Source organism: Pygoscelis adeliae, unplaced genomic scaffold (assembly GCF_000699105.1).
Source record: "Pygoscelis adeliae isolate BGI_AS28 unplaced genomic scaffold, ASM69910v1 Scaffold116, whole genome shotgun sequence".
Taxonomy (NCBI): domain Eukaryota; kingdom Metazoa; phylum Chordata; class Aves; order Sphenisciformes; family Spheniscidae; genus Pygoscelis; species Pygoscelis adeliae.
In genome coordinates, this window is record NW_008825080.1 from 2,047,824 (window position 1) to 2,073,826 (window position 26,003).

General features: G+C 38.8%; 1 protein-coding gene across 2 annotated transcripts in view; it reads right to left on the reverse strand.

Moving 5' to 3' along the window:
• Positions 1–26,003, reverse strand: part of SKIV2L2 (superkiller viralicidic activity 2-like 2 (S. cerevisiae)) — a 50,692-nt gene that overhangs the window by 833 nt on the left and 23,856 nt on the right. Inside the window, exons 16-25 of one of the 2 annotated variants that reach the window (XM_009326933.1) lie at positions 17,729–17,879; positions 15,718–15,890; positions 15,351–15,419; positions 10,977–11,105; positions 9,245–9,355; positions 8,729–8,917; positions 7,441–7,604; positions 5,945–6,050; positions 4,651–4,707; positions 4,105–4,267 (exon numbers count right to left, since the gene is read on the reverse strand). In XM_009326933.1, the coding sequence (XP_009325208.1) occupies positions 4,105–4,267; positions 4,651–4,707; positions 5,945–6,050; positions 7,441–7,604; positions 8,729–8,917; positions 9,245–9,355; positions 10,977–11,105; positions 15,351–15,419; positions 15,718–15,890; positions 17,729–17,879 (1,312 nt within the window). The remainder of the gene's footprint in view (positions 1–4,104; positions 4,268–4,650; positions 4,708–5,944; positions 6,051–7,440; positions 7,605–8,728; positions 8,918–9,244; positions 9,356–10,976; positions 11,106–15,350; positions 15,420–15,717; positions 15,891–17,728; positions 17,880–26,003) is intronic. The other variant, XM_009326934.1, reaches the window with a different exon arrangement.

The window sequence follows — 26,003 nt, forward strand, 5'->3', positions numbered from 1 at the left end:
TAGAAGCCAAGGGTAAGAACAGCCCTATGTCTTAAGCTTGGTTTCTGTTTAACAGTAAACTTCTCCATTGGCCATTTCCTTGAAGCTATGTCCAAATGCTTGTCCTGTTCTTGTTTTCTTCTATCTTCACAGCCTCTAACTAATATCTAGTCAGGGGACTTTCTGGGCTGTTTAGTAATTCCTAGTGGATTTTTCTTTCGAGTATTTGTTAAGACTTCCCTCAAAAACATTACAGGTTTTGGAGATGATTCACAAGTTTGCTGCTTCAAGAACTGCCACAGATAGGTTTTGGGGTGGTGGCTGTGTTTATTTTTTTATTTTTTTGATAGCCCTTAGTTCTTTAGTTGACAGAGCCAGAGAGACCAGTAAGCAGTCTGTCTACCTTACTACTCCTGTGCCATTCAGAGTCTATGGACCACTCAATTGCATGCCTACAGTAACGCATACAAGCTCGGTCTTGACATAGCTCCTACACTGTAACTTCATCTCCTCTTTTAACTTGCTTCACTGCTCAGCCCAAGTTACTGTAACAAGTTTCACAAAATGACCCTAACACTCTTCTAAGTAGCATGCAACCAGTATGCTGTTTGGTCATTTCCTCCAGCATCATCTCACACCTACAGTCAAAATTACTGTATGCAAAATAACTGTCACAGGGCAAATATGCGATGAAGGGATTGAGAGCAGCCCTGCTGAGAAGGACTTGGGGGTACCGGTGGATGAAAAGCTGGACATGAACCGGCAATGTGCGCTCACAGCCCAGGCAGCCAGTCGTATCCTGGGCTGCATCAAAAGCAGCGTGGCCAGCAGGTCGAGGGAGGTGATTCTGCCCCTCTACTCTGCTCTGGTGAGACCCCACCTGGAGTACTGTGTCCAGCTCTGGAGCCCTCAGTATAGCAAAGAGGAGTTGGGAGTGGGTCCAGAGGAGGGCCACAAAAGTGATCAGAGGGATGGAACGCCTCTCCTACGAGGAAAGGCTGAGAGAGTTGGGGTTGTTCAGCCTAGAGAAGAGATGGCTCTGGGAAGACGTTATTGTGGCCTTTCAGTACTTAAAGGGGGCTTATAAGAAAGATGGGTACAGACTTTTTAGCAGGGTCTGTAGCAATAGGACAAGGGGGGAATGGTTTTAAACTAAAGGGGGGTAGATTCAGACTACATATAAGGAAGAAGTTTTTTACGCTGAGGATGGTGAAACACTGGCACAGGTTTCCCAGAGAGGTGGTGGATGCCCCATCCCTGGAAACATTCAAGGTCAGGTTGGACGGGGCTCTGAGCAACCTGATCTAGTTGAAGATGTCCCTGCCCACGGCAGGGGGGTTGGACTAGATGACATTTCTATGGTTCAATAAAATAGTAGCTCTAGACAAGGCACAGTATCTGGAGAAAAACTGTCCATATGAAAAGAACATTCTACAAAGCTGTTGGGAAAGTGAGAAGTTAGTAAAATAACACTTCTCTTCTAAAAAACATTCATATGGGACTAGTAGGCCATGTGAGTTTATACAGTAAGTATAGGTTGTGTGAGGGCAGCTGTCTGTAAAACCTATTGCAATGACATGAGGTGAAAAAACCCGTATGTATTCTATTGGACACAAAGCACAAAGCCAAAGCAAGAGAAGCACGGGCAGCTCCTCCAAGCACGGCCACATTGCGTTGTGGCAGGCCCCAGCTCAGCTCTCAAAGATTATACTCGTCTTCATTTACAAGGCCAACCCTGACAACCATTCCAGGGAGTACTCATTTACAGGCAGTGTAGCTGGGGTTGTTGCAGACATACTTTTTTTGTGCAAGAAAAATATTGCATTTTTGGAATAAATTACTATTGTCTATACTTACTTCCACAAAACAAAACAGTCAATCTGCAATTGATTAATAGGATACTTAGCTCAGTTTATCATTCTTCCCTACAGCTTTAAAAAGCTTCTCTAATTTCTATTTCTTCCCAACACACACATTTCAGCTTAATGACAACTCATGTTCATTAGCCAATCAACATTGCTCCAATCTGTGGCAAGCATGCTTGCTCTTGGAGCACTAGGGCTTATGCTGCAACCTGAAAAGGCAGCCATTTACTTAGGACAACTACAAGCTTTCACACTACTCGTAACTGCACCCAAAAGGGGTTTCAGACACTTGACCATCAATACTAATAAAATAGCAGAACACCATCTATCTTTAGGCTTGTGAGAGTGGAAACATGCCATCAACTCAAGATTTCTGTCTAGGAAAGTTCTGCTAGTGCCTGTAGCCTGGATAGCAGCACAAAACTGAACATTAGTGTCACTCATGAAGAGCAGTCTTTCAGAAAGCACTTTTAATCAGTTTGCAGGGGGGAGGGGGATGATGAAAAACTAGTTTAAAAGAAGCGGTGGCTTCCAATGCACTCTCTAATGGCTGGACAATTTTCTGCCTCCTTACTAAAACTGGTGCACAACAGTAAAGTTAGGACTCTCTGTAACAGCAGCAACTCGTTGCTAATTTCACATTGCCCAAAAGGCAAAGAGGAAGATATACCTCCTTTCAGAGCTTTAATAAGCCATCATGCTATATACCTCATGGTAACAACCTCTATAGAAATTAAGACAGGAAGCACTAATACCTAAAATGAAAATTTGTACTTAAGATCAAAATAAGGACGCTGTGGTTTTTGGTTTGCGTTTTGTTGTTTGGTTTTGGGGTTTTTTGTGTGTGTGTTCTGGTTTTTAATTTCTTTGAAATCACTGCAGCGAGTTGGCTAACCAGGGCAAACTGCCCTGGGATTTAGCAATACCACACTGCATTTAATGTAAGCATAACTGTCAGTGGACGTCTGAAGTGCTGTCCTTCCTTTGGGACAATGCACAGAAAACCAGCCTATTAAAAGTTAAGGGAAGAGTCATGCATCAACTCTTGCCACAAGAGCTGAACTTCTCAAAATAGGCCCATAAGATCTAATTTTGAGGGAGCTAGCACTGTTGACTAGGGCAAAGCTGACCGACTAGCCGTAGCCCAAATATGGTAAATAGAAAACGTTTCTGCCCTGTGTACTCCGAACAGTCAAGTGCCAACGTAAAAACATAAGCCAGGAACTGCTTCTCCTTTTGCGTCCCCCTTACTCAGGGTGCCTCTACAGCAGATGCAAGGCTCAGACATTCACTGCAATAGGAGGAATCTGCTGAATGCAGAATCAAAGACAGGATTCCTGTTGCTCGCAGGCAACCCGCTTTAGAAAGTTCCTGGGTCTATGCATGGGATTACAGAAGCGCATGAATTCCTTTGTTTTAAGGACTCCCATTTGCAACTGTGTACATATGAACAAGAAAACAGCATTTGAGATGCAAGACAAAGGACTTTCAAGTATCAGTCATTACACACAGACTTCTAAGACTGGTGCACCCATCCTACTGTTCTTCACAACTTCCAACATAGCTGGTAAAAGATGAAATTAGGTTTTTCATTCTGGTTTGACCTTCAGGTGGATGGTTTGTCTTTTTACAAAGTATCTCAGCTTCAAGTCATCCTACTTTTAACATAATGAAAAGTAAGTATCCTTCCTCAAGGGGCAGTTTCTAGTACTCCAATTTTAGGAACCAAATTAACCCAGGTGACAGATTACATCTAGGCTTTTCAAATACCTGCATTGCACTGCTGTGATGAGCCATCCAAAACAGAGACTTGTTTACCACTTCTCCCTTCTGTCATCATTAAGACAGCAGGAGGAACCTTCAATTTACCAAGTAAATAAAACACTTAACTGTAATGAGGACAAGCGCAAGAGCTGTACTTCTTAATGGCAAGCATTTGGAACATGGTATTTTTAACTAGCAAAGGTAAGTGTTACCTTTTGTTGCAATATTTAGGATTTCTGAGTTTTATAGAAAGTTTTAAAAATGTAGATCTATCCCTTTTAAAAAGTCTTCTATAGATTCTGAATTATCAACAGTGTAACTATAAATTAACATATATAGTAAACGAATTTTCTCCCACCTAGTTTGAGCCGTGCAGATACTTAAAATACATCTGAGTTAATAAATTTTGCGATCTATTATAAGGTTATTCAGAATTACCATTCCATGTTACGGAATTACCATCTCACACCTCCTAAAGAAGAACTGGTTAACATACCTTCAAAGACATCAGTCATTTTGCAGATGTGAGCAAAGTTAGCTCCATTTGCCCATGTATAGACAACATCCATTAGGTTGGGTCTGAAAGAATTTAAGTAATTTTCTTCATCAATTTCCAGTTTTGCTTCTGCTGACACCTTGGCGATTCTTTTTGCACACTCCTTTAAAATAAAATATTTTAAATTTATAATATGCTTAAACAGATTAAGTGTTTAACCAATAGAAAGGCTTGCATATTATTAGGTACTGCATACAGGATGAGGTTTCCTTTTTAGTGTGAAATTATTCAGAATTAGAAAGTAAACCACTGTTTAGTAAGCAAGCTTATAAAAGTTTTTAAAGGCACGCTCTAAATTCACATAAAGATTTCTTGCAAACAAGATAACCCATTATTACACACTGCAAAGCCACATGCAGTGCCAGCCAAATTCACTGATGATCCAACATTAAGTCTTCACCATGTGCTTATTATACTTTAACTCATACACTTTACTCATGTTAACATCAATCCTGAGCTCAGACAGATTGCTAATGGACCTGTTACCTGCATTTGCCGAAGCGGTCCTGCCAACTGCTCTGTCAATTTTGGCATTTCACTGGACTGAAAAAGAAGACATTAAATAATCTCATGCGCTCCCATACATTTGCTCTACACCAAATTAAACACAAAATAGAAGTTCAATGTGTGCTAGTGCCACCATAAATTATTCCAATGACTTCTCAAACCTGTTACCAAACACCAACATCTACTGAATTGCCCAAGGACTTGTCCCTCAAACTAAATCAGAAAACAAATTCTTTCTGTACAGTATGCCAGCAGTATGAAAAAAAGCACCTGCTTTCTGAATACTTCCAAAATTCCCTCTATGTAGCTGTTCCATAGTTTTGAACTGCCCAAATGCTGATCATTTACTACTTTATAAAAAGCAAATGCTTTTAATAACTTAAACATCAGTGGTTATGTATGAAAATATGGCTATTCAAATACAGCAAGGTTTTTATGTCATACCTGTTTAGACCTGAGTACTATTGTTGAATGAACCACAATATTCTAACTAACAATGGCTTACCTTGGCATCCCTTCTACTAATGGAAGTAATTAATTAGCATCTGCTGCTAATGTGCATTCCACATTTAGAATCAACCTGAGTGATACATCTTGCTAGCTATCTGCAGTAATATTTCATATGGAAGTTTATTTTTACTGTATTTTCCTCATGATGCTAAACTTCTATACAGCTTGCAGGTGGGAAAACAACAGCATCTGGTATTAAATGCCCATAGTTTTGCTTTTAATAACATACGGTCTGTTTTTTAGCAGCTCTTTTGGTATCAATACCATGTGGTACTGCCATTTCCATCAATAGGTCAAGGGTACTGCCCAAATAACATAACATGGGCATGTATCAGAATTAAAGATACCCGCACCCCGGAGTGTAGGAGCAGATATTGTTAAGCCTCTTTTTTGAAATAATAATTCTACATTTTAAATTATAAGGATATGTGTGTGTATACATACATAAATACAAGCACATATGTTGAGAATCTATTAATATTGCTTCACTGCATGAGGAGGAAACAGTTGTAGATTCATTACCAGGACTGCAATTTTACACAACCTTCGGCGTGTCTCTCCTGAGGAAATATGTTTTAGCACTGAAGCTGCAATACTTTTGGTAAGTTTGATGCCAGTTAATGTCAAACACCTTAGGAAAGGATAAAAAAATGTGCAATGGCTCATACTGTTACTGTTATGACCAATTTCTGGAACTGAATTATAAACAATACTGTTGGTAGACAGGAATGTCTAGAATTCATGAATTGAAGAAGTAACTCACATTCTCTTGAAATACAAAACAGCTTAGTAGTGCAGTTGCCTGTTCTGCAGATAAGTCATTGAAAAGACCATTGAACATCATTTCTGTCAGGAGTAGTTCATCAGCACTAAAATAAAGAGAAAAAGAAGGAAACTTAGGGAAAAGACTTCTGAAATGTAATTTTTAAATGAAGTACTATTAATCTGTTTTGTGAAGCAACTGGATATAGGTAAGAAACAATACCTTCTTAATTTTTCTTATGGGAACACCAAATAATAATATATTAGCTTTTTAAAGGGGATGCTAATTAGTAAGAGAGTGAGACAGTATTTTAAAGAAACTAAAAGCTCTTACTGAACTACAAAGAATCTCTCGTGATAGTTCATAAAAGTTAGTATTAACAGTTGATTTAATCAGTTTTTATCAGACAGGACATCATGAGATTGAAAAGAACCAGAGAGTTAGGCAACGTATGAAAAGGACTAAAATTGGTACTGCTGCTGCTCAAAAAAGATTCAACTGGATATTTCCAAGATACTGAAAAGAGGAACAAACTTGCTTCAATTTACTTGTAGAATAAAGACTTAATCATAAATTATAAAAGGAAGTGCATGATGTGGATATAAAATCCAAAGATACTATTTGGATAAAATCAAATTGTTGGTAAGACTACACCTTTATTTTTGGAGTTTATCAGACAATGCACAGGATGGGGAAAAAAAAGTAGATTTTTTTACAAAGAAAAGTGTAACTCATCAGCAAACAGTCCCTGAAAGTCAGGAAGTTGATGAAATTCTGATACAACTTCCCCATTTGCTATCAAATTTTGCAGGGGAAAATAGGTATCGAACAAATATAGGTAGCAGCTTTCAAACTATCTGTAAGGCAAGGAGTACAACAGTCACTGTAACTTTTAAAAATACACAATTCTACCAAAATCTGAGTTACACTCGAAAGTATTAAAGTCTGATTCATGAGTTTCCGTGGAATCTTTACAGTATGTTTCATTACATATGTACCTGCTAAATGTATTGCAGTAAAATGCATCACTTCCATAGATCTGTTCTAACAGCCCTGTGGAAGCAATTAAGCTGTATTCCAAACTTGTCAGCAACTTGGTAATTGCTGACAGTCACTGTGACACCCTTGTTTGTGAGTGACTCTGTATGAAGAGTCCTGGGAAGCAGAACCATAGAAACTGAGACCATCCTCTCATGTAATGTACCACAGTAAATGAAAACACACACTATTGCCTAAGCTGTGTAAGAAAATAGCCTTTGTTTTGGCATTTTCACATCCACCTTTTAGTTTTAAAATCTATCGTGTTTTGTCCTTAAGTTGCTATCTTTACTGCTTCAATCAGTATATTCCCTTTATAACACAGATCACATACTCTCTGAAGAATCTTTCCTCTAGCGATCTCAGAACTTTAAAATATAAACATGACATACTAATTTCAGCAAGGACAGCAAAGTGTGTATTTGTGACAGTAATCACTTTGCACAGAAACCAATTACCTGCTGATTTCACAAGCGACCCGTCCTTTCATCTCAATAACATCTGAAGACGTGGCAAACCCCAGTCTTCTCAAAACACGCTTGCGGCATTTGAGTTCATCCATTTGTAAGACAGTTCTGGCTTTTTTCAGTTCTCGCTTTGCTGCTTTAATATCCATAGCAATCTGGGGGGTCAGAAGGAGAGAAATTACGTGTTGCTGGTTTAACAGATGCAACTGTTTTAGACATTGTTTAATTTACATAAAGGCCTCAGAACAACAGTATATGGACATACCAGTTGACGCTGACTCATCTACCTCTACTAAGAGGAAGGTTTAAAACAAATTTAAAAAAAAAAAAATCAGCTCCATTTACCCATAGGAAACTCTGGCAAGTTTGGAAAGTTAAGCTATTTACCCCGAGTGGGGGGAAAAAACCCAACCAGCCCAGACCAAAACTCCACAGAAGAAATATTTGGTTGAGAAATGAGCCCTGATCTTCTGAGACCTGTACTAAGTCTCAGCTAACCAACTATTCAACCAAATGTAACCCAAAGGCATTACTTCCTGCTATTAGAGCTTCTACAGCATCTTGCTGTTTATCACACTCACTGTCAACATCCTGACAGCGGGGTGTACAGTGCAGACACCCTCACAGAAGTCTGCTTGGTCCATCAGGTCTTACCACATGCAACTTTGTGCTGCCCATACCAGAACTATCTCACTTCCATGAAGCGACCCCTGGAGAACCTCTTGTCTGGAGCAGCATAGAAACATGAGAGCTGTTTTTGTGCGCAACCAGTTTCAGTCTAGCAGGGTTCGACTCTATACAGAATAAATAAGTGTATTGCTTCCAGGGAGTCAGCTCAGGAAGCAGCAGCACAGTGATTTGTATGGTACACTCCCCAAGTTAATAAGCCCCATCAATTCAACTTAGCTCTGCACAAACATATTAAAAATTATCAGCTTCAATTATCTGTGAAGACTTTCCCTATACTGTATTGTGCTATGCCTATCCAGTGAAGACGACTCTTGTGGCACCTCTGTAACTGTCCAATCCCTGATGACTTTTTCTGAAGTTTTCTTTTCAGATGTACTTCCCATCTGTATCAATCAAGGACATACCACCGACTCAGCCGGACTGGTAGTGACATTCATTAATTTTACTGTATTTAAAAAGGACTATTTGGGCTTGTCAATTTAAAAAGTATTATTTGGGCTTTGCAAATAAAAAGAAGAGCAAGTAAGAAGGCAACTATTACTGTCTCTCTCTTCGGCTAAATATATAGTGTTTTGTTTTGTATTTTTACCTGTGCTTTTTTTTCACAAAGTTTGTATACGGTTTCCAAGTTGGGATCATTGTGAAGAGGATGTGAATACATCCTATGCTCAAATGCCTCAACTTTTTGGATTACTTTTTTCAGTCCTTGATCTTTGATGCCCATGTCATCAATAGGGTCTAGTAATGGTACTCCATCAGGAAATCGTTTCTGTACTTCCTAAAAGGAAAAAAAAAAATTGTTTTTGTAAGATTAGTAACAGTAAAATATACTATACTTTTACAAATCAGCTGGCACAACTATAGGGACACAGAAGGCAGTAGTGTGAGTTTGTTATGTGATGTTTCAGCAGTTTTCAAAATCAGTTTAAAATGACTGTTGACAAGGAGAAACAATTGACATACATCGTAGCTTTCAACCCCTTTTAAGAATAAGGCTGAAGATGTGACACAAGCTTTAGACAAATTTCTTTAGAACAAGGTGTCTTGGGTTCAAGAGTACCTCACTTATCAGAGCAGACAGCTTACATAGCCTACTGGAACTTACTTGTATAGATTTTAACACACTTTGCCTGTTGTCAATAGGCCTCAGGTCTTTTGGTATGTAAAGTCGGACACTGCTGATAGCTGAGAGAAGATGTACCAAAACAGGAACAACCTATCAAAGAGAGTGCAGTAACTGATAAATCAGTTAAAAATACATTTATTATTACTGTTCCATAGCAAAACTTTACAAAGGAAAAGGAAAACTGAGTATACAAGGACACAGCAGCGGGTAAAGGAATATCAGGAAGCAGGAAAATGTGGGTAATGAGATAAAGTATTAATACAGAGAAAAGTAAGTTTGTCCAAATGGGAAATCTGTATTCAGTTAAATCTGGAGAGAGGCTACAAGTGGAAAAAAAATTTTTCAGTTTTTCTATTACCTTGTCTCTATCTACTGGAATACCTCTTAGGATTCAAACCAGACAATTATTGTCATATACTTCACTAGGAATGCTAACAATAGAGAACATCAAATCGGACCTCTTGGAGCAGGTCCAGAGGAGGGTCACAAAAATGATCGGGGGATGGAACACCTCTCCTATGAAGAAAGGATGAGAGAGTTGGGGTTGTTCAGCCTAGAGAAGAGGTGGCTTTGGGGAGACCTTATTGCAGCCTATCAGTACTTAAAGAAAGTACTTTTAAGAAAGATGGTGGCAAACTTTTTAGCAGGGCCTGTTGTGACAGGACAAGGGGGAATGGCTTTAAACTAAAGGGGGGTAGATTTAGACTAGATATAAGGAAGAAATTTTTTACACTGAGGGTGGTGACACACTGGCACAGGTTTCCCAGAGAGGTGGTGGATGCCCCATCCCTGGAAATATTCCAGGTCAGGTTGGACGGGGCTCTGAGCAACCTGATGTAGTTGAAGATGTCCCTGCCCACGGCAGGGGGGCTGGACTAGATGACCTTTAGAGGTCCCTTCCAACCCAAACTATTCTATGATTCTATATTCATAAGTATCAAAACCATGAAGATACCATGAATAATCAATACTGTATCTCAAGCTTTACATGGACTTTGTGAAAAAACCATGCGGACAAATTAAACAACTGTCTCTGATCTGAAAATTGTAATTGTTTGTCTTGATATAGGGTTTCAAATTGAAAATTTTAAATAATGCAAATGCTTTTACTAAAAATTTCAATTTAATTTTAGAATGATATAGCCTCATAAAGCTGAAGGGGTCTGAAAAAGAGAAAGAAATGAAAAAAGAATTCTGTTCCCAAAGACAGAAGATACTGCTAAGAAAAGTATCTTCCAAATAGCATTGCTAAAATTCGTTACTCAAGGATTATAAAACTTCTAACTAAATTCTCAAATCTAGTAGAACAAATGCACATTACCCACAAAATGCTGCACAAGTATCCAAGAAAAAAACAGCTTATAGACACTTGTTTATCTGCAGATTTTATCACGTGTAGCTTATTTTTATAACTTTGTTTACATTACTGCTATTGTCTTTCACCTACTGATTTACAATATATAACACAACAGCAACTAAGTTGCAAAGCACTTCTTATATGGTAACAAATTCACTCAAGTATTTTGTTCACACTTGAAAGTTTCCTCTTCAGTGAAATCAGCAACTGTTTAAGAAAGCAGAGTTAGGTGTACAGCTCCTTTCTCTTCCTTAATGCATCAATCCCTCTTCTACCACAGTTTGCAAATGCATTGGAAATAGAATCTTTGAGAACATTATAAGAAACTATTGAGAACAAACATGTGTAACAAACCTGCATCTCTCCTTTCTCATCAGGCCTGGCTGGCTTTGCAGCCTCAGTAGCAGAATTTTTCAAACTCTCTTTGCTGCAGTGCAGTAGCACTTCAACTACATATAATGGGTCCAATTCACCAGAATTTGGCTGTTGAGGGCACAGAAAAAACAGGTCCATAACCATTATTTCAAAATATCAGCAAGAATGGAAGGAAAAAGCATCATTTTATTCAATAGTAAAAGTATGAAATGAGCTACTGCTCTTCACAGAGTACCAGCTCAGTGATGCAGTATATTCTAAAAACTACTGAATCAGTATTGATTGAAAGATCCCTCACACAGGAAAACACACTTGAAAAAATTACCCCTTCTCCACCCTCCCTCGCCAGTGTAGCCTAAAGTCCAGGTAAAGCCTGCAGCTTTAGGTACTTCTGCCTTTTCTTCTAGATGTAGCTCTTTCAAAGTAAGCCAACATCTTTTGTAACTGTAATGCAAAATATTTGCATCATGCTAGCAGTACTGAGCTTTGCCTTTTTTAAAAAAAAGAAACAAAATTTGGGGGTTCTCTTTCATTTGTAGGTTTGCAAGTTCAAGTTTTTCCCCACAATAAAGACCACAGAAAAACCTTTCAAGCGTAACAGCTTGTATCTGCAGCAAACAAGAAGCTGCATCTTGCAGGCCACATCTTTATGCACCCCAAACTGCACACGTAACATCTGACATTCCTTTAAAGAACACAAACATGCAGATATGGTGGTTAAAGACTATTGTTCAGAAAGCCATAACCTTTATTATATACAGCTTTACAAAAACCTGATGTTAGTTATTTGACTGGATCAATATGCACTAAGGTTGCTCAAATACACTCCTACTATAAGCAAACAATTTTATGACTTTGAATAGAACTAAGTTATAGGCCTAACACTGAAGACATCATCTTTTAAAATACTATGTGCAAGCTTCTCTGCTTCCAAATACAAGAGAGAGAGAAAGAGAGAATAGTCTTTTCAAAATCCCGTGTTAACTCAATTCAGTTTTACTGGGCAGTATTTTTCATTTCAAATCTACAACATACTATTTTCTTTCACTGCATGCAAAGCAGGGTGGAGCCAGCTAGCATTTCTAAGAGATTCTCAGAAGCACTACGAGAAACTGCCATAGAAAACTAAACAGAAAAACAGGGTTATCCTGTTCTACAAGATACATAATTTCTTCAAGAAATGCAATTACTTGCTGGGGAAGTTCCTCTGAATTCTATCCTGCATTTGCAGAAAGCACTCACAGCAGTGTAGAAGACCCATACCACTGCTGTTCTCTGAATTAGAATTTTAAAATAATATCCACATATACCAAATCAGTATCCAGCCAAAGCTACGGAAAGCATAATGCTGACTTGAACGAAGAAGAGACTAAATTCATAGCTGCACATATATGCTACACAAAATACTAGAATTGGAGACCTCTAGAAAATTGTGAGAGGAAAAAATGTTTCTATCAGTAACTGTATTGTAAACCTATTAATAAAGCAGGAGTATAAATGTCATTAACATTTGCTGTTAATATCGCTCTCTGTAAGTTTACGTATACCAATGGCTTTTAGACAATGCTGACCAGATGTGACTTAATCTAGAACTGTTTTTTGAATGTGTACTGTTTCCTTCAATGGGTTTCCGACAACATTTTAGGTACTAAACCCTTGAACAGGAACAGCCATGTTTTTATATGTACAAGTAAAAGAAGAATAGAACAGCCTGTAAAAATTTGTTAATCACAGACATCTGTGTCATATCAAGTTTGAACGATGCTTTGATTCATACTGCATCAATTCACATGCTTCAAGGATAAAATTCTGCTCTCTTTGGCAGAATATTGCATGATTAGGTGTATTCCAAGGATTTTAGATTTGCCCTGAAACATCTACTACTTCATGTGCCTGGAAACAAAACAAGATAAGACAGCTGATCATATCTGCAAATCAAGAAATATGGCACAGATAACAAATTCAGATTCCCAGATTAATGACATCAGACTGACTGAAAATTCAATGACCGTGACACAGCACTTAAAACGATGTTTATGTAGTAAACATTATAAATAAACATGAACAGGTAAGTATGTAAATTTAATATATAATGATTATAATCATCTAAATAAGGAAGACCAAATTGCAGCATCTCAAATTTTAATATCAGTAACTTAAATTTGATGTCTAGAATCAAGGATCAGATGACAATATGGACTATAAACAGCACAACAATAAAACTAGCATACTTCTGTCACAGTCTAGTGGAAATAAAATGTCTTACTCAAAAATATTTGGGGTTTTTTTATGAATTCCAAAGCAAATAGTTACTTTGTTGTCTACTATACTGTACAATATATAGCAAGCATCACTGCTTGAAATAAATTCTTCTGTCTACTGTAATTCAGGATAAAGTGCTATTTGCATTCACACTTTTGTGGAACACTGCCTCGTGAAATTATGCTGGAAAAACATCTAAATATAATTAACAATGAACATAACTGACAATGACTCATGCTTTTGCTTTCACATTGCAACAAACAAAGAGAATTACTCAGTGAAATACAGACATACTGTAACCCTAAATGTCAATCTTAATTACATATATTCTTCACTAGAAAAAGGACTTCATTAGAAACTATGATGTAGTGAAGAAAAATTTACAACTAAAGAAAAACTGGTAATATAGTCTGAATTCAACATGATTTCTAAAAGCAAATCCAAAGAACTGTCACAGCTTAAAAGCTGATGAAGGTTTAAAGACATGGCATAACAGTGATATATTTCCAATACTAACTAAATATACTAGTACATTAAACAGTAACGGGGAAATGCATGCGTATGCCAGGACAAAAATGCATTGAATAGACACATCGAAATGGGTAAATAACAGCTTCTTTAAGTCATTTGTTTTGCTTCTGCTCATAGAAGCTGCTCTTTCCGTACTGATTTTAAAAGTTACATAGCTTTAAGTCCGCTCCATAATTTTCAGCACCTATTGTCATTCTTTCCACAGAACTCAGAAGGAAAAATTCAACCCAGCTGCTAGCATGACTTAATGAAAAAAGTGCTTCTGAAGCCAGAGCCATCTCCTGCAAAACAGACCGTAATTTCAAAGCTAACGTTCAAACCTAAAGGCTTTATACAACAGTGAGACAGGCCAGATAGGGAAGGCAAATATATATGTGAATAAAATATGACACAGATAGAAGAAATGCCTCCAGCGACACAGAAGTTGGCAATTTTACGTAGAAAGCTGGGCTGAGGGGGAAATCTGTTTTACTGCTCATGTGGGTCTATGAAAAAAGCAGTCTAGAAGCAAAAGTTTAAGCAATAGCAGTAACAGTCCACTTTTCCACCTTGAAAAAAAAAGAAATGTGACTTTCAAAAGGAAGATAGAAAACGAAAACAAAATCTCTTTTAATAAGTTCTGTATGCACGCATTTTTCTCATTTCTTCTTTCACGAATATATATTAGAGAATCACCAAAAGGTGCCACAATGTACAGGCGCCACCAGAACTTGACAAATACAACTTCTCATTTAGACCTCATCATTAATGCCAATGCTCTCCTGCCAAAATTACAGCAAAAATACTACCACAGAAAAATACACTTTAAACTTAGGTTTTAATTTAGCCAGCAGAGTAGTCTGTCAAAACATTTCTGAAAGGGAGACCAAAACATCATCTCTGGGGTTATCTGGAGACCAAATATAAAAATGGCTTTTTGGAAGGAAAACCAAATCTGGTTTCTAGTGCATCACTGCACTCTGTATTTTCTTCCCCGAATCCATTTCTCTTGTTTTGGTCTCTTTGTATTTTAACTTTCCAACCCTCAACTCTACAGCAGCATCTCAGAGGACAAGCAATCCCATGTCTCATGCACTAGCTTAGGACTCAAGACACAATTCCCCAGCTTAAGATAACCTTCTACGTAGTGCCAAATGTCAGTCTCCCTACGCTCTCAACCCTCACTTACAGCTTCTGTAGATTTTCTGAAAGTAGATAACAGTATCTTTCCCACGAATGGCTTAGTGTAGTGCTGTTGGGGGTGTCCCAGAAACAAACTAAATAGTTTGAAAGGTTTGTAGTGCTAAGTGCATTTTTGAACTACTTATCCCAGACACAAGCATGTCCTCCATAAATATGCCGAAAGTTAAAAAATGAATACAGGACTTAAGGCTTGTCGCACCTTCCATAGTATTTTTTCTTTATACTTTCACTTCAGAAAGGCCTGAGCTTTTTGTAAATTTGGGGTGAAAGGAAAATTTTTTTGCCTTTGAAAACTACAAGGAAAATAGGAGTTTTATCTTATTTTCAGAAGAAGCAGTAAGGTATATATTTTTCTAATGGAGAGAATGTCTGTTTTACCTTAACATTCGATTTCTTAGAGAAATTAACAACCACTCCCCATCCAAAGTCATCACCTTCATTCTTCACCTGAAAATATTACAAGATGTTATAACCCAGGTATAATCACTTCCTACCAAGCGCATCTTTTTGTACTTCTGATATTTACAACAGTAGCCATGGACTATTATTCATCATGAAAACAGTATTTCTTCTCATTCACTGTTGAACTTTCAGCAAAGAAACATAACGAAAGTCAAAATTGTTGCTTAGTGCGATACATGTAATTTTTCAAGATGGTAAACTGGCAGGCACAAATGAACCCTGTAAATTTCACAGATAGGTAGAGATTTGAAATAAAAACAAAACAAACGAAAAATCAAATTACCTTTACCAGTCTTCCTGGCTGTAGAAAGGGCAAGCAATACTTTGGTTTGTGGACATATTCTTCAATCTCTTTACCCAGTTTTGCTAGCTGCTGTCGGATTTTGTAGTATATGACCACATTTTCTTCATTGGGAATTGCTATTTTGTTGTACTGTCCTTCCAAATTATTCACTCCTATAATAAAAAGTAAAATCTCATGGAAATTAATAACTTCACAGATTTATTCACTTTCAGATCTATGTAACTAGTATTTTGTCACCATTTTTGGCATTTGTTTTCTATTTACAATAATCCATTCTCTGGAAAGCTAGAAATCTACAAATGTGTCCATTATATTTTATTTATAGGAAATTAAATATTAATACTAATTAAAAAAAAAAAAAAAAAGCTTGAGAAAACGGAGAAGGCTGGACCCCCAATTGTCCAGGAATCACTGATTTAAGGTTGCACAGAAATCCCACAAAAACTTGCAATGATTTGTAGGAGGGTATTCACTGCCTACCAGCGCTCTTCTGCCTCCTCCTATGAAAATAAGATTGCTCAAAGACATCTTCTAACAAGATGTCTTCCAACAAGAGGGAAGTTGTTAGAAGATGTTCTTCCTAACCTGTTTTAGGCTCTGATTTCATCGGTTGGAAATCAGTATTTTCTTCCTCCAATATTTTTACACCTTATTTAGGCAAATCAGTTTTTATTATAAGCAACATGCTTCATTCTCTCACACTGGTAACACCACTAGGAAACATAAACAGAGGACATGTTATAAAGATCTCTTTCTCCTCTCTACCAGCTCACCCTCTGGCATGGTATTTGAATGCATAAGGGCGACTCAGAAATCCCACTTCAGGGGGACTTGAGAGACAGCTCAGGGAAGTGCTCCCTATTTTTAGGCGCCAACTTTAAAAAAAAAAAGCTGGCAATCCATACTCATGACGTAATTTCCTCCTTGATCTAAACAACCATTTCTCTCTTTTGTGTTTTTAATTGCAGCTGAAGCGATTACAAAATTCTAATGTCCAGTATGGTACCTAAACAAAGAATGTCCAAGAAATATGAAAAATGTTCTCCAGCTCCATTTCACTATTTAAATAGCAATGCTGGAATGCCAGAATGAAGATCTAGGCATGCCAATTGGAACAGGGAGGTTCTCAGGAAATACATACTATATTTGACTACTACTGTTTTAATATTGCACCTGTGAAATACAGAAACTCTGCAAAGGGAATCGACCCCCCCCCCCTCGGCCCCTGTGTATCTATCAAAGCTACAGGCACACACACACTGTCTCCCTTAATATCCAATTAACAAATGAACAGATGAACTGCTCATTCATCAGTGGCAAAGGAAGTAGTTACCTCTTGTGTTCTTAAGATTCTTCTGGGTTAAGTTTTGAAAGAGGCCTCACTCTCAAACACTGGCTGAGATCTCTGGAAACTGACTTTGGCTCATGAAAACACACTATTTAAAGATCATGGCTCAAAATTTAGTTACTCAGTGGAGTGCAAATAACGTCTCAGTCCTCTATGAATTTTGCTTTCTATTTTAATTAAACATTCTTTCCTATACTACTCTGAATGCAGTGTGCCTGAGTTCTTTTTAGATTGTAATGAGATATTAAAATTATGTTTCTTTTAGCTAAGTTCTGCATATCAAAAAGGAATAAGACTTTTCTTCTCTGCACCTCTAACAAGCTGCAAGAATTTTTAAATCATTTTTCCTTCTTCCTGTCCTACAGTTTAGCAATGTGACAACCATTCTTGTCTTTCCTCAGAGAGGAAAGCTCTTCTCATTGACTGACAGTGCCTATCAATATAGGTCCTAAGAACAAGAGGAAATTACTCTTCCTGAAACTGTAACATAACAGCAAATGGTGCAGTGGCAACTGTTGGCAGGGAAGACAAGAACTGCACAGGTATGAACTCTTATAAGCATAATGAAGTGTAACTACCCAATCTCACAGTGCAGCATCTTTTATACTAATTCTTGGGAGTACAACATACAGTAATACTTACTTTCTACTATTTCTGGAATAGTTCTGTAATGTTGGAACTGGTAGAAGGATTTTTCTAACATGTATTCAGGGTTTATTTCCTCTACTCGAAGCAAGTTCAATACCATGTTGTACGTCAGGTGGAATGCACTGTTTAAAGGATCAGCTGAACCCTGAAAAAGATCCAAGAACACTGTCCAGTTAAAAAAATATTAATTGCAGCATGTAAGAACATATCAATTAAATCATGATGCAGTGTTTTATATGAGGAGCTGCTCTGATGGGTAGCACGACTTGTCTTGCATTTAGATTACATTTCTCATCAAATCCTAAGCAATTTTATGATGCTGAACACGTAACAGTATTTATATGTCTCATCGTACCTATAGTTATACTACAATACTATAAATTAGATCTGAATGAAATGAAAAGTTCAGATGAAAAACTTAGATGTTTCTTGTAGTCTATTATTTGGATTCCATTATTTTAACTTTAAAGTAATAGTTATTTAACTATTTAAAGCAATCCATTATCTTAACACTGTGGAAAAACTTACTTGCACATCTTTTTCTCTTTAGACTCATCACATTGGTGTCTTGGGAAGTCTGTTAAAAAACCGGTATTCTCCAACTTCTTTAATTTAAGTAATGTCTCACCATAAAATTAATTTACATTTACGGTTGCCCAAGAGAGGTTGTGGACTTTCCACTTGTGGAGATACACAGAAGCTATCTGGACAGGGTCCTGGGCAGCCTGCTCTAGATTACCATGCTTGAGCAGGAGTCTTGGACAAGATGACCTCCAGAGTCCCATACAACCTCAACCATTCTGGGATTCAGTGAAGTTCGATTTTTTTTACAAGGTGGTATTTACAGGTGTTTTGAATAACCTAAGAAGAAAGGATGCTGGGAAAGTATTGTGGGGAAATATCACATCACTACCTTCTTTCCCCATTCTTATTTTCTAAGAACATCTACTACTGTCCTCTGTCAAAAAAGGGTACTGGACTAGGTAGATGCACCTTTGGGCTGATTCACCATGGCTGTTATTATGTTCTTACCCAAGAGGCCGACCTCATTATCATAAGAGCAGCAAACATTTAATTGATATACATTAAAACAACCAGCTATTCAAAGAACACACAGAACAGTTAAAGTGTCCAAGGGAAGATCTAGAAGACCTCAACACTACAGCCTCTCCGAGCAAAGGGCAAATCTGAGAAACTGTCTCCAACTTAAGTGTCAGCACAGAAGACCATCCTGATAAAAAAATAAGAAGTCGCTGCAACCAAAGCTTCTGGAGTATGAAATTGCCCAACTGTGGTGTATAACGTTTCATCTAAAGTAGCACTGGTATCAAAGGAACAGGTGCCTGACAGTTCTTCAGAAATGATCCAAGGGAAATCCAGGAGTTATGAAGCAGAAAATTACAATCTCCGTGCAACAAAAGGAGTGGAAACCAGAAGCAACAGACAGCTGCATAGAATACAGCAGAACAGCAGCATAAATAGACTTTTTATAAAAGCAAGTTAGATCTCACAAATCTTTCAGAGCTCTTTGAAGGTGTTAACAAGTTCATGGATTATCAGACCTCCTTGATTCCTGAAAAGCTTATGACAACACACTCCCTACCCCCACCAAACTAATGTAATTAAGTCTTTAAGGGATTTAAAAAAAAACAAATCCTTGTGAATTACTAAACAGAAAAACAGTGTAATTTGATATTTTTTCAAAACAAAATTTCCCAGTGGAGACTCAAAGAGCTCTGGACTTATAAGAAATCTAGAAAAGGCATAGATAGAAAACAGCAAGGTCTGCTAAAAATACTGCTGGATCACTGAAAACACCAGCAATCTAGAGTTGCATGATAAGGAATAAAATGGCAAGTGAAATTTAATCTGAAAGTATTTTATAAGAAGATGAAGTGCAACAGTTTGCAATGGTTTAGTATTTACTACTCATTAAAGAGTGACCTACACAAGAAATAAAAGAGATTTACTAAACAAGTGTTGTCATTTCAACAAGGCCGATGGGTAAATTCAGTTATGATTAAACATTCTAAATTAGTAACAACTAAAACAGGTAACAAGAAAATGAGGATGTTTCAAGACATTTTTCATGCAACTATATGATTGCTGAAAGTTGAACTTATTCTATCAGACATTTTAGAAGCTCAGAGAGGGCTGAGACTGAGAAACTTTCTTTTAAGTTCAAGATGTGCTTTACCTAAAACCAACTATACCGTATCCTCTTGCAACTCATTTTTTTGCCTTTTGCTATACAGTAAGGTATCTAGCAGAGATACTCCCTCATCATACATAATAAAAAAAGCATAGGCCATTAAAAAAACAACTGATGATTAGTTTATATATGCAAATGCTGAAATTCAGATCAAGTGCTCTCCTACATCAAGCTAATTCTAATGGATTTTAAATATTAGCACAATATACATATTTTTCTTTAAATTTTAAATGTACAGTCAGGAATTCTGATACTACATCCATTGATGCACTGATGTCAGATTTAATAAGAGACAGTTTGAATCTAAGACTCCTTCACACGTAGGAGATTTAAGAATATTGTAATCCCATTTGCTTTATGTGACATATAAAGCCTATGAGATTACCTTACAAATGCCAGAATCCTACTCACTGCATGATTATTTCATCTCAGAAAAAACCTCAGCTGTTACAGAGAAGCTTTCAGCGTATGTTTATACTAGGGAAGTACCAACATGAATACATGTAAAACAAGTTTAAGATAAATCATATAGCCTAATGTTTTGCTTTCCACGGCCAGAGACTCAGGCATTCTAGCTTACATCTGTGAGTAGATCACAAATACACACGTAGGTTTTCACCTCAAGTGGTACACCACAGCACAGAAATACCTCTTAAATTAGATCATGAAATGCGTACTTAAAATAACACCGTCAGTTCTGAAATTACTACAAGCGGGTTTCTACTAACAGAAATGTGTCAATAAGTACGACATCAACAGCTGAGCTGCAGTGTGTGGAGGAAAGCTCAAGTTTCTACAGATGTCTCTGGTCTGATACACCAAACAAAGGTGAGAGAACTTCTGTTGCTGGTGCTAACCAACATATAACACAGCCTTTTTCTTAGACCTGATAAAAGAATTATGTACCCAAGCTCTTGTCTATTTTTCTAAACATATCAGTTATTCTAGGAAAGAGAAATTACCACTCCTTAAAAAGCTTGCTTCTCTACAACAGAGAATGCCATTTAAAGAATGGCATTTACTAAAGAACGACACAGCAATTATGCCAGTGTCAGTTAACGGTGGGTCAGATTCCTACAGCTACGTCCACTGCTGTAGCCAGGCATCAGCTAAAGCAGCTGGAATACACCCACCAGCTGGCTACAGCCACCGGCGTTATCTTACAGACCAATGGAGATCTGGCAAAATGCTGCTGTGACCACTCCAATCACACTATGAAACCCTCTTTCCATTCCTGACAACGTTACATAGCTTTAAGGCATAACTTAGCTGTGTGCTAGCAAGATTATCAACTATTTGAAAGAACAAAATCGTGTCACACTCTCACTTAAATGCTATCATAAAGTGAGAAAAGAAAACAATGAACTTTATACAATTATAATATATGCACAGAACATGCCAAGAAAGACCAAACAATTCCTGCAGATTCACTTTAGAGGCTTTTTTAAAATCAGCACAGTTCAACTGTGAAGAAGGAATGATTTAAAAACAAACTAAAAACCCCAGCTATTTCAAAGATTATATAAAGCAGACTTATTTGAAAGGCAGCATTTGAGCCAGTTGCTGATGTGGCAATTTTTATTTTAAACACATGATCAGCATTTTACAATTTGAAAATAAGATCATTCTACTAAGACAAAGCAGTTAAAATACAAATGCTGTTTTGGCAAAAATTGTGAATTGTTCCTATTCCTTCATCCCATAAACACATCTTTTTCCAAGTTTCAGAAATTCCTGTTTTCTCAGTGTTGTTCTCTAGGCAATACTACATTCGAAATCAAAAGTTTTGCAAAGCTTATTTTTTCTGAAAACTGGAACTGTTACTTCTCCAAATTAAATATGACTATAGTAGCTTTACTGTATTACAACTTCAGCACAGCCAGTGAATTCTGCAGCATGCATTAGTCTCTACTGACTACCCCAGGCTATCAAGAGATTCGCATCTAACAGCAGCAATCACCTGGATGCTCTTGCTTCATTTGCCTAGTAGCAACATAGGGATTTTGCAGCTGCATTAGGAAACCTTACAGCAAAATACAGTTGTTCATCTATACTAAGTACACACAAAACATGACTAGACAATCAGCCTTTTCTGGCAAATTATAAAGACTGGCATGATTATCGAAGAGGCAATTAGCGGTTATCTAAAGATACTGGCCAGATACATATGGTGGAGGGAAAGAAAGAATAGGAGGGGAGGGAAGATGGGATATGTAACTGACAGGAAAATGGAAAAGGTGGGCCTTCCTTTCCTAACTCGCTCTCGAAGAGTCTACACAGTATAAAGTGTTCAACTATCCTGGATTCTATCCTGGATTTTGCTTGCTGCTAAGATATAATAAGAGGCAAATCAGTTTAACTTACATTTTCTCCATGACGGTTTGCTCCACTTGCAATCCCTTTCTCTGCTCAAGCCCTGTGCCACCAGCTCCCAGATCAATTACTTTTCTTTCTTACTTTCTTAAAAATATTTTGAAGCATGTGCATGACATTTAGCTCATGCTCTACTGTAGATCCTCCCATCACAATTCACCAACCTTCCCTTCGACAAGCTAGGGTACGCAATCATCTGCCTCAAGTTCTCTCAGTCGGTGAGGAAGCCTCTCCCTTGTCTCCAGAGAAAAAGCTCCATATTAGAGAAAGGAAGAACCACCAACCACTCATGCAGATCAGGCAAAAGCCTAACTGATCAGAGCTGCAATAAAAGTTGATGAGAAAGACTGCCTTGAACAGGCATCAAGAAGTCACTTTCAAACACACGCTGTGTCCATGACTTTATTGTTGTTGGAGAACTACCATCCTGGTTCTCCAGCCTCCTTTCTGCAAGTAATCCTCCTCCCTCAGCCCTTAAAAGAGGGCAGTCCCCCCACCCTAAATCTTCAACAGACAGTAGCAACAGATTTATTTCTGAACATTTTTTAAAAAACAACGATTTTGCAAGCTTTTTTATCCCTCCGGATGAGAACTGCCTGGATATATCAACTAAAGTTCTCAGAAATTAATGACCTACTTTGTGTGCTTGCAATCACTTCACTTCCTGAGAAATTCTACACAACTTACCAGGAGCACTCTTTGAAGTTTTCGAAGATTTGGGTTGCAAAGGAATGATTGGTTTAAGCTCATAACGTTAAAAATCAAGAACATGACTATAAACAATTCACTACAGAAATAATTTAGTCAAGAACTATCTGAAAATTATAGCCACTATACACGGTGCCCTGTTTAACTGCCAACAGTTTCAGAATGAAGTCTCTTCTTAACACAATCAAATCATCCAACAGGGCATTCAGCATTTACTAATCCTACCATTCCTTGCCCGCATAAACTAGAAAGAGATAGAGATTGGGGAGGAGGAAGATTAGTGTCTAGAACTGATATTCACAAGGTTTTTTCACATTTTTTTTTATTACTGTTAAGACTTGGAAGCCTTGTCTAACCAGAGATGCGAGAGCTGTCATTGCTGCATTATGGCACGTAGTGTTGAGCAAGACGTACATTTGGTAAGGGTTACTCTCTCTGTTCTTTCTTATAGTGGGAGAAAAATATTTACATTTTCAAAACTGTTCCCATGCAGAGAGAGGAACAAATTTTGCACACAACTTTCTTGCTCTCCAGCCTCTCACGGAAAACATGTACAAAGCTTTCACAGGGAATGTAAGATGGTAAATACTGTCTGAAACTAACTCACAGGGACATTACGAGCTAACAAAGATGAAATAGGCAACTTGCAAAGCAACAATAAAGCATCTTTCATAATGACACAAATCGGATACATTACAGGACATATTTTACACCATTTGGTCCACTGACAGTTTCATTTGCTTATCAGTGTTTCCAGAAATAAGCTGAATGAATGAGTTTCCAAAAAGGAAACAAAGAACCACTTTACAAAAAGAGCAAAGAACAGAACAAATTGATGATGATGTTAGGGAGTGTTTCGATTGTATAGGGACATATTTTACACCATTTGGTCCACTGACAGTTTCATTTGCTTATCAGTGTTTCCAGAAATAAGCTGAATGAATGAGTTTCCAAAAAGGAAACAAAGAACCACTTTACAAAAAGAGCAAAGAACAGAACAAATTGATGATGATGTTAGGGAGTGTTTCGATTGTATAGAGCTCAACAATTGTGATGATGATGATACGGTTGAGTGTTTATGGGTAAGGATGAGGGAGAAGGCCAACGAGGCAGATATCCTGCTGGGAGTCTGTTATAGACCACCCAACCAGGATGAAGAGGCCGATGAAGCGTTCTACAAGCGGCTGGCAGAGGTGTCTCGATCGCTGGCCCTTGTTCTCGTGGGGGACTTCAACTTCCCGGACATCTGCTGGAAATACAACACGGCAGAGAGGAAGCAGTCTAGGAGGTTCCTGGAGTGTGTGGAAGACAACTTCCTGACACAGCTGGTAAGTGAGCCTACCAGGGGAGGTGCCTCGCTCGACCTGCTGTTCACAAACAGAGAAGGACTGGTGGGAGATGTGGTGGTCGGAGGCCGTCTTGGGCTTAGCGACCATGAAATGGTAGAATTCTCAATTCTCGGTGAAGTAAGGAGGGGAGGCAGCAAAATTGCTACCATGGACTTCCGGAGGGCGGACTTTGGCCTGTTCAGGACGCTGGTTGAGAGAGTCCCTTGGGAGACCATCCTGAAGGGCAAAGGGGTCCAGGAAGGCTGGACGATCTTCAAGAAGGAAGTCTTAAAGGCGCAGGAGCAGGCTGTCCCTGTACGCCGCAAGAAGAACGGGCGGAGAAGACGACCGGCCTGGCTGAACGGGGAGCTTTTGCTGGGACTCAGGAAAAAAAGGAGAGTTTATCACTTGTGGAAGAAGGGGCAGGCGACTCAAGAAGAGTACAGGGATCTCGTTAGGTCGTGCAGAGAGGAAATGAGAAAGGCAAAAGCCCAGCTAGAACGCAACCTGGCCGCTGTCGTTAAAGACAACAAAAAAAGTTTTTACAAATACATTAATGACAAGAAGAGAGCCAGGGAGAATCTCCATCCTTTATTGGATGCGGGGGGGAACATTGTCACCGAGGATGAGGAAAAGGCTGAGGTACTTAATGCCTTCTTTGCCTCAGTCTTTAGCAATCAGACTAGTTACCCTCAGGGTACTCGGCGCCCTGAGCTGGAAAACAGGGATGGCGAGCAGGATGAACCCCCCATAATCCAAGAGGAAGCGGTCAACGACCTGCTACGTCATCTGGATACTCACAAGTCTATGGGGCCGGATGGGATCCACCCGAGAGTGCTGAGAGAGCTGGCGGAGGAGCTAGCCAAGCTGCTCTCCATCATCTATCAGCAGTCCTGGTTAACGGGGGAGGTCCCGGACGACTGGAGGCTGGCCAATGTGACGCCCATCTACAAGAAGGGCCGGAAGGAGGATCCGGGGAACTACAGGCCTGTTAGCCTGACCTCAGTGCCGGGGAAGATCATGGAGCGGATCATCTTGAGGGCGCTCACAAGGCAGGTGCGGGACAACCAGGGCATCAGGCCCAGCCAGCACGGGTTTATGGAAGGCAGGTCCTGCTTGACCAACCTGATCTCCTTCTATGACCAGGTGACCCGCCTAGTGGACAAGGGAAAGGCTGTGGATGTGGTCTACCTGGACTTCAGTAAGGCCTTTGACACCGTCTCCCACAGCATTCTCCTGGAGAAGCTGGCGGCTCACAGCTTAGACAGGTGGACTCTGCGCTGGGTCAAAAACTGGCTGGACGGCCGGGCCCAGAGAGTTGTGGTAAATGGAGTTCAATCCAGTTGGCGGCCGGTCACGAGCGGTGTTCCCCAGGGCTCAGTATTGGGGCCAGTTCTGTTTAATATCTTTATCAATGATCTGGATGAGGGGATCGAGTGCACCCTCAGTAAGTTTGCAGACGACACCAAGTTGGGCGGCAGTGTTGATCTGCTCGAGGGTAGGAAGGCTCTGCAGAGGGACCTGGACAGGCTGGATCGATGGGCCCAGGCCAACTGTATGAGATTCAACAAGGCCAAGTGCCGGGTCCTGCACTTTGGCCACAACAACCCCATGCAGCGCTACAGGCTTGGGGAAGAGTGGCTGGAAA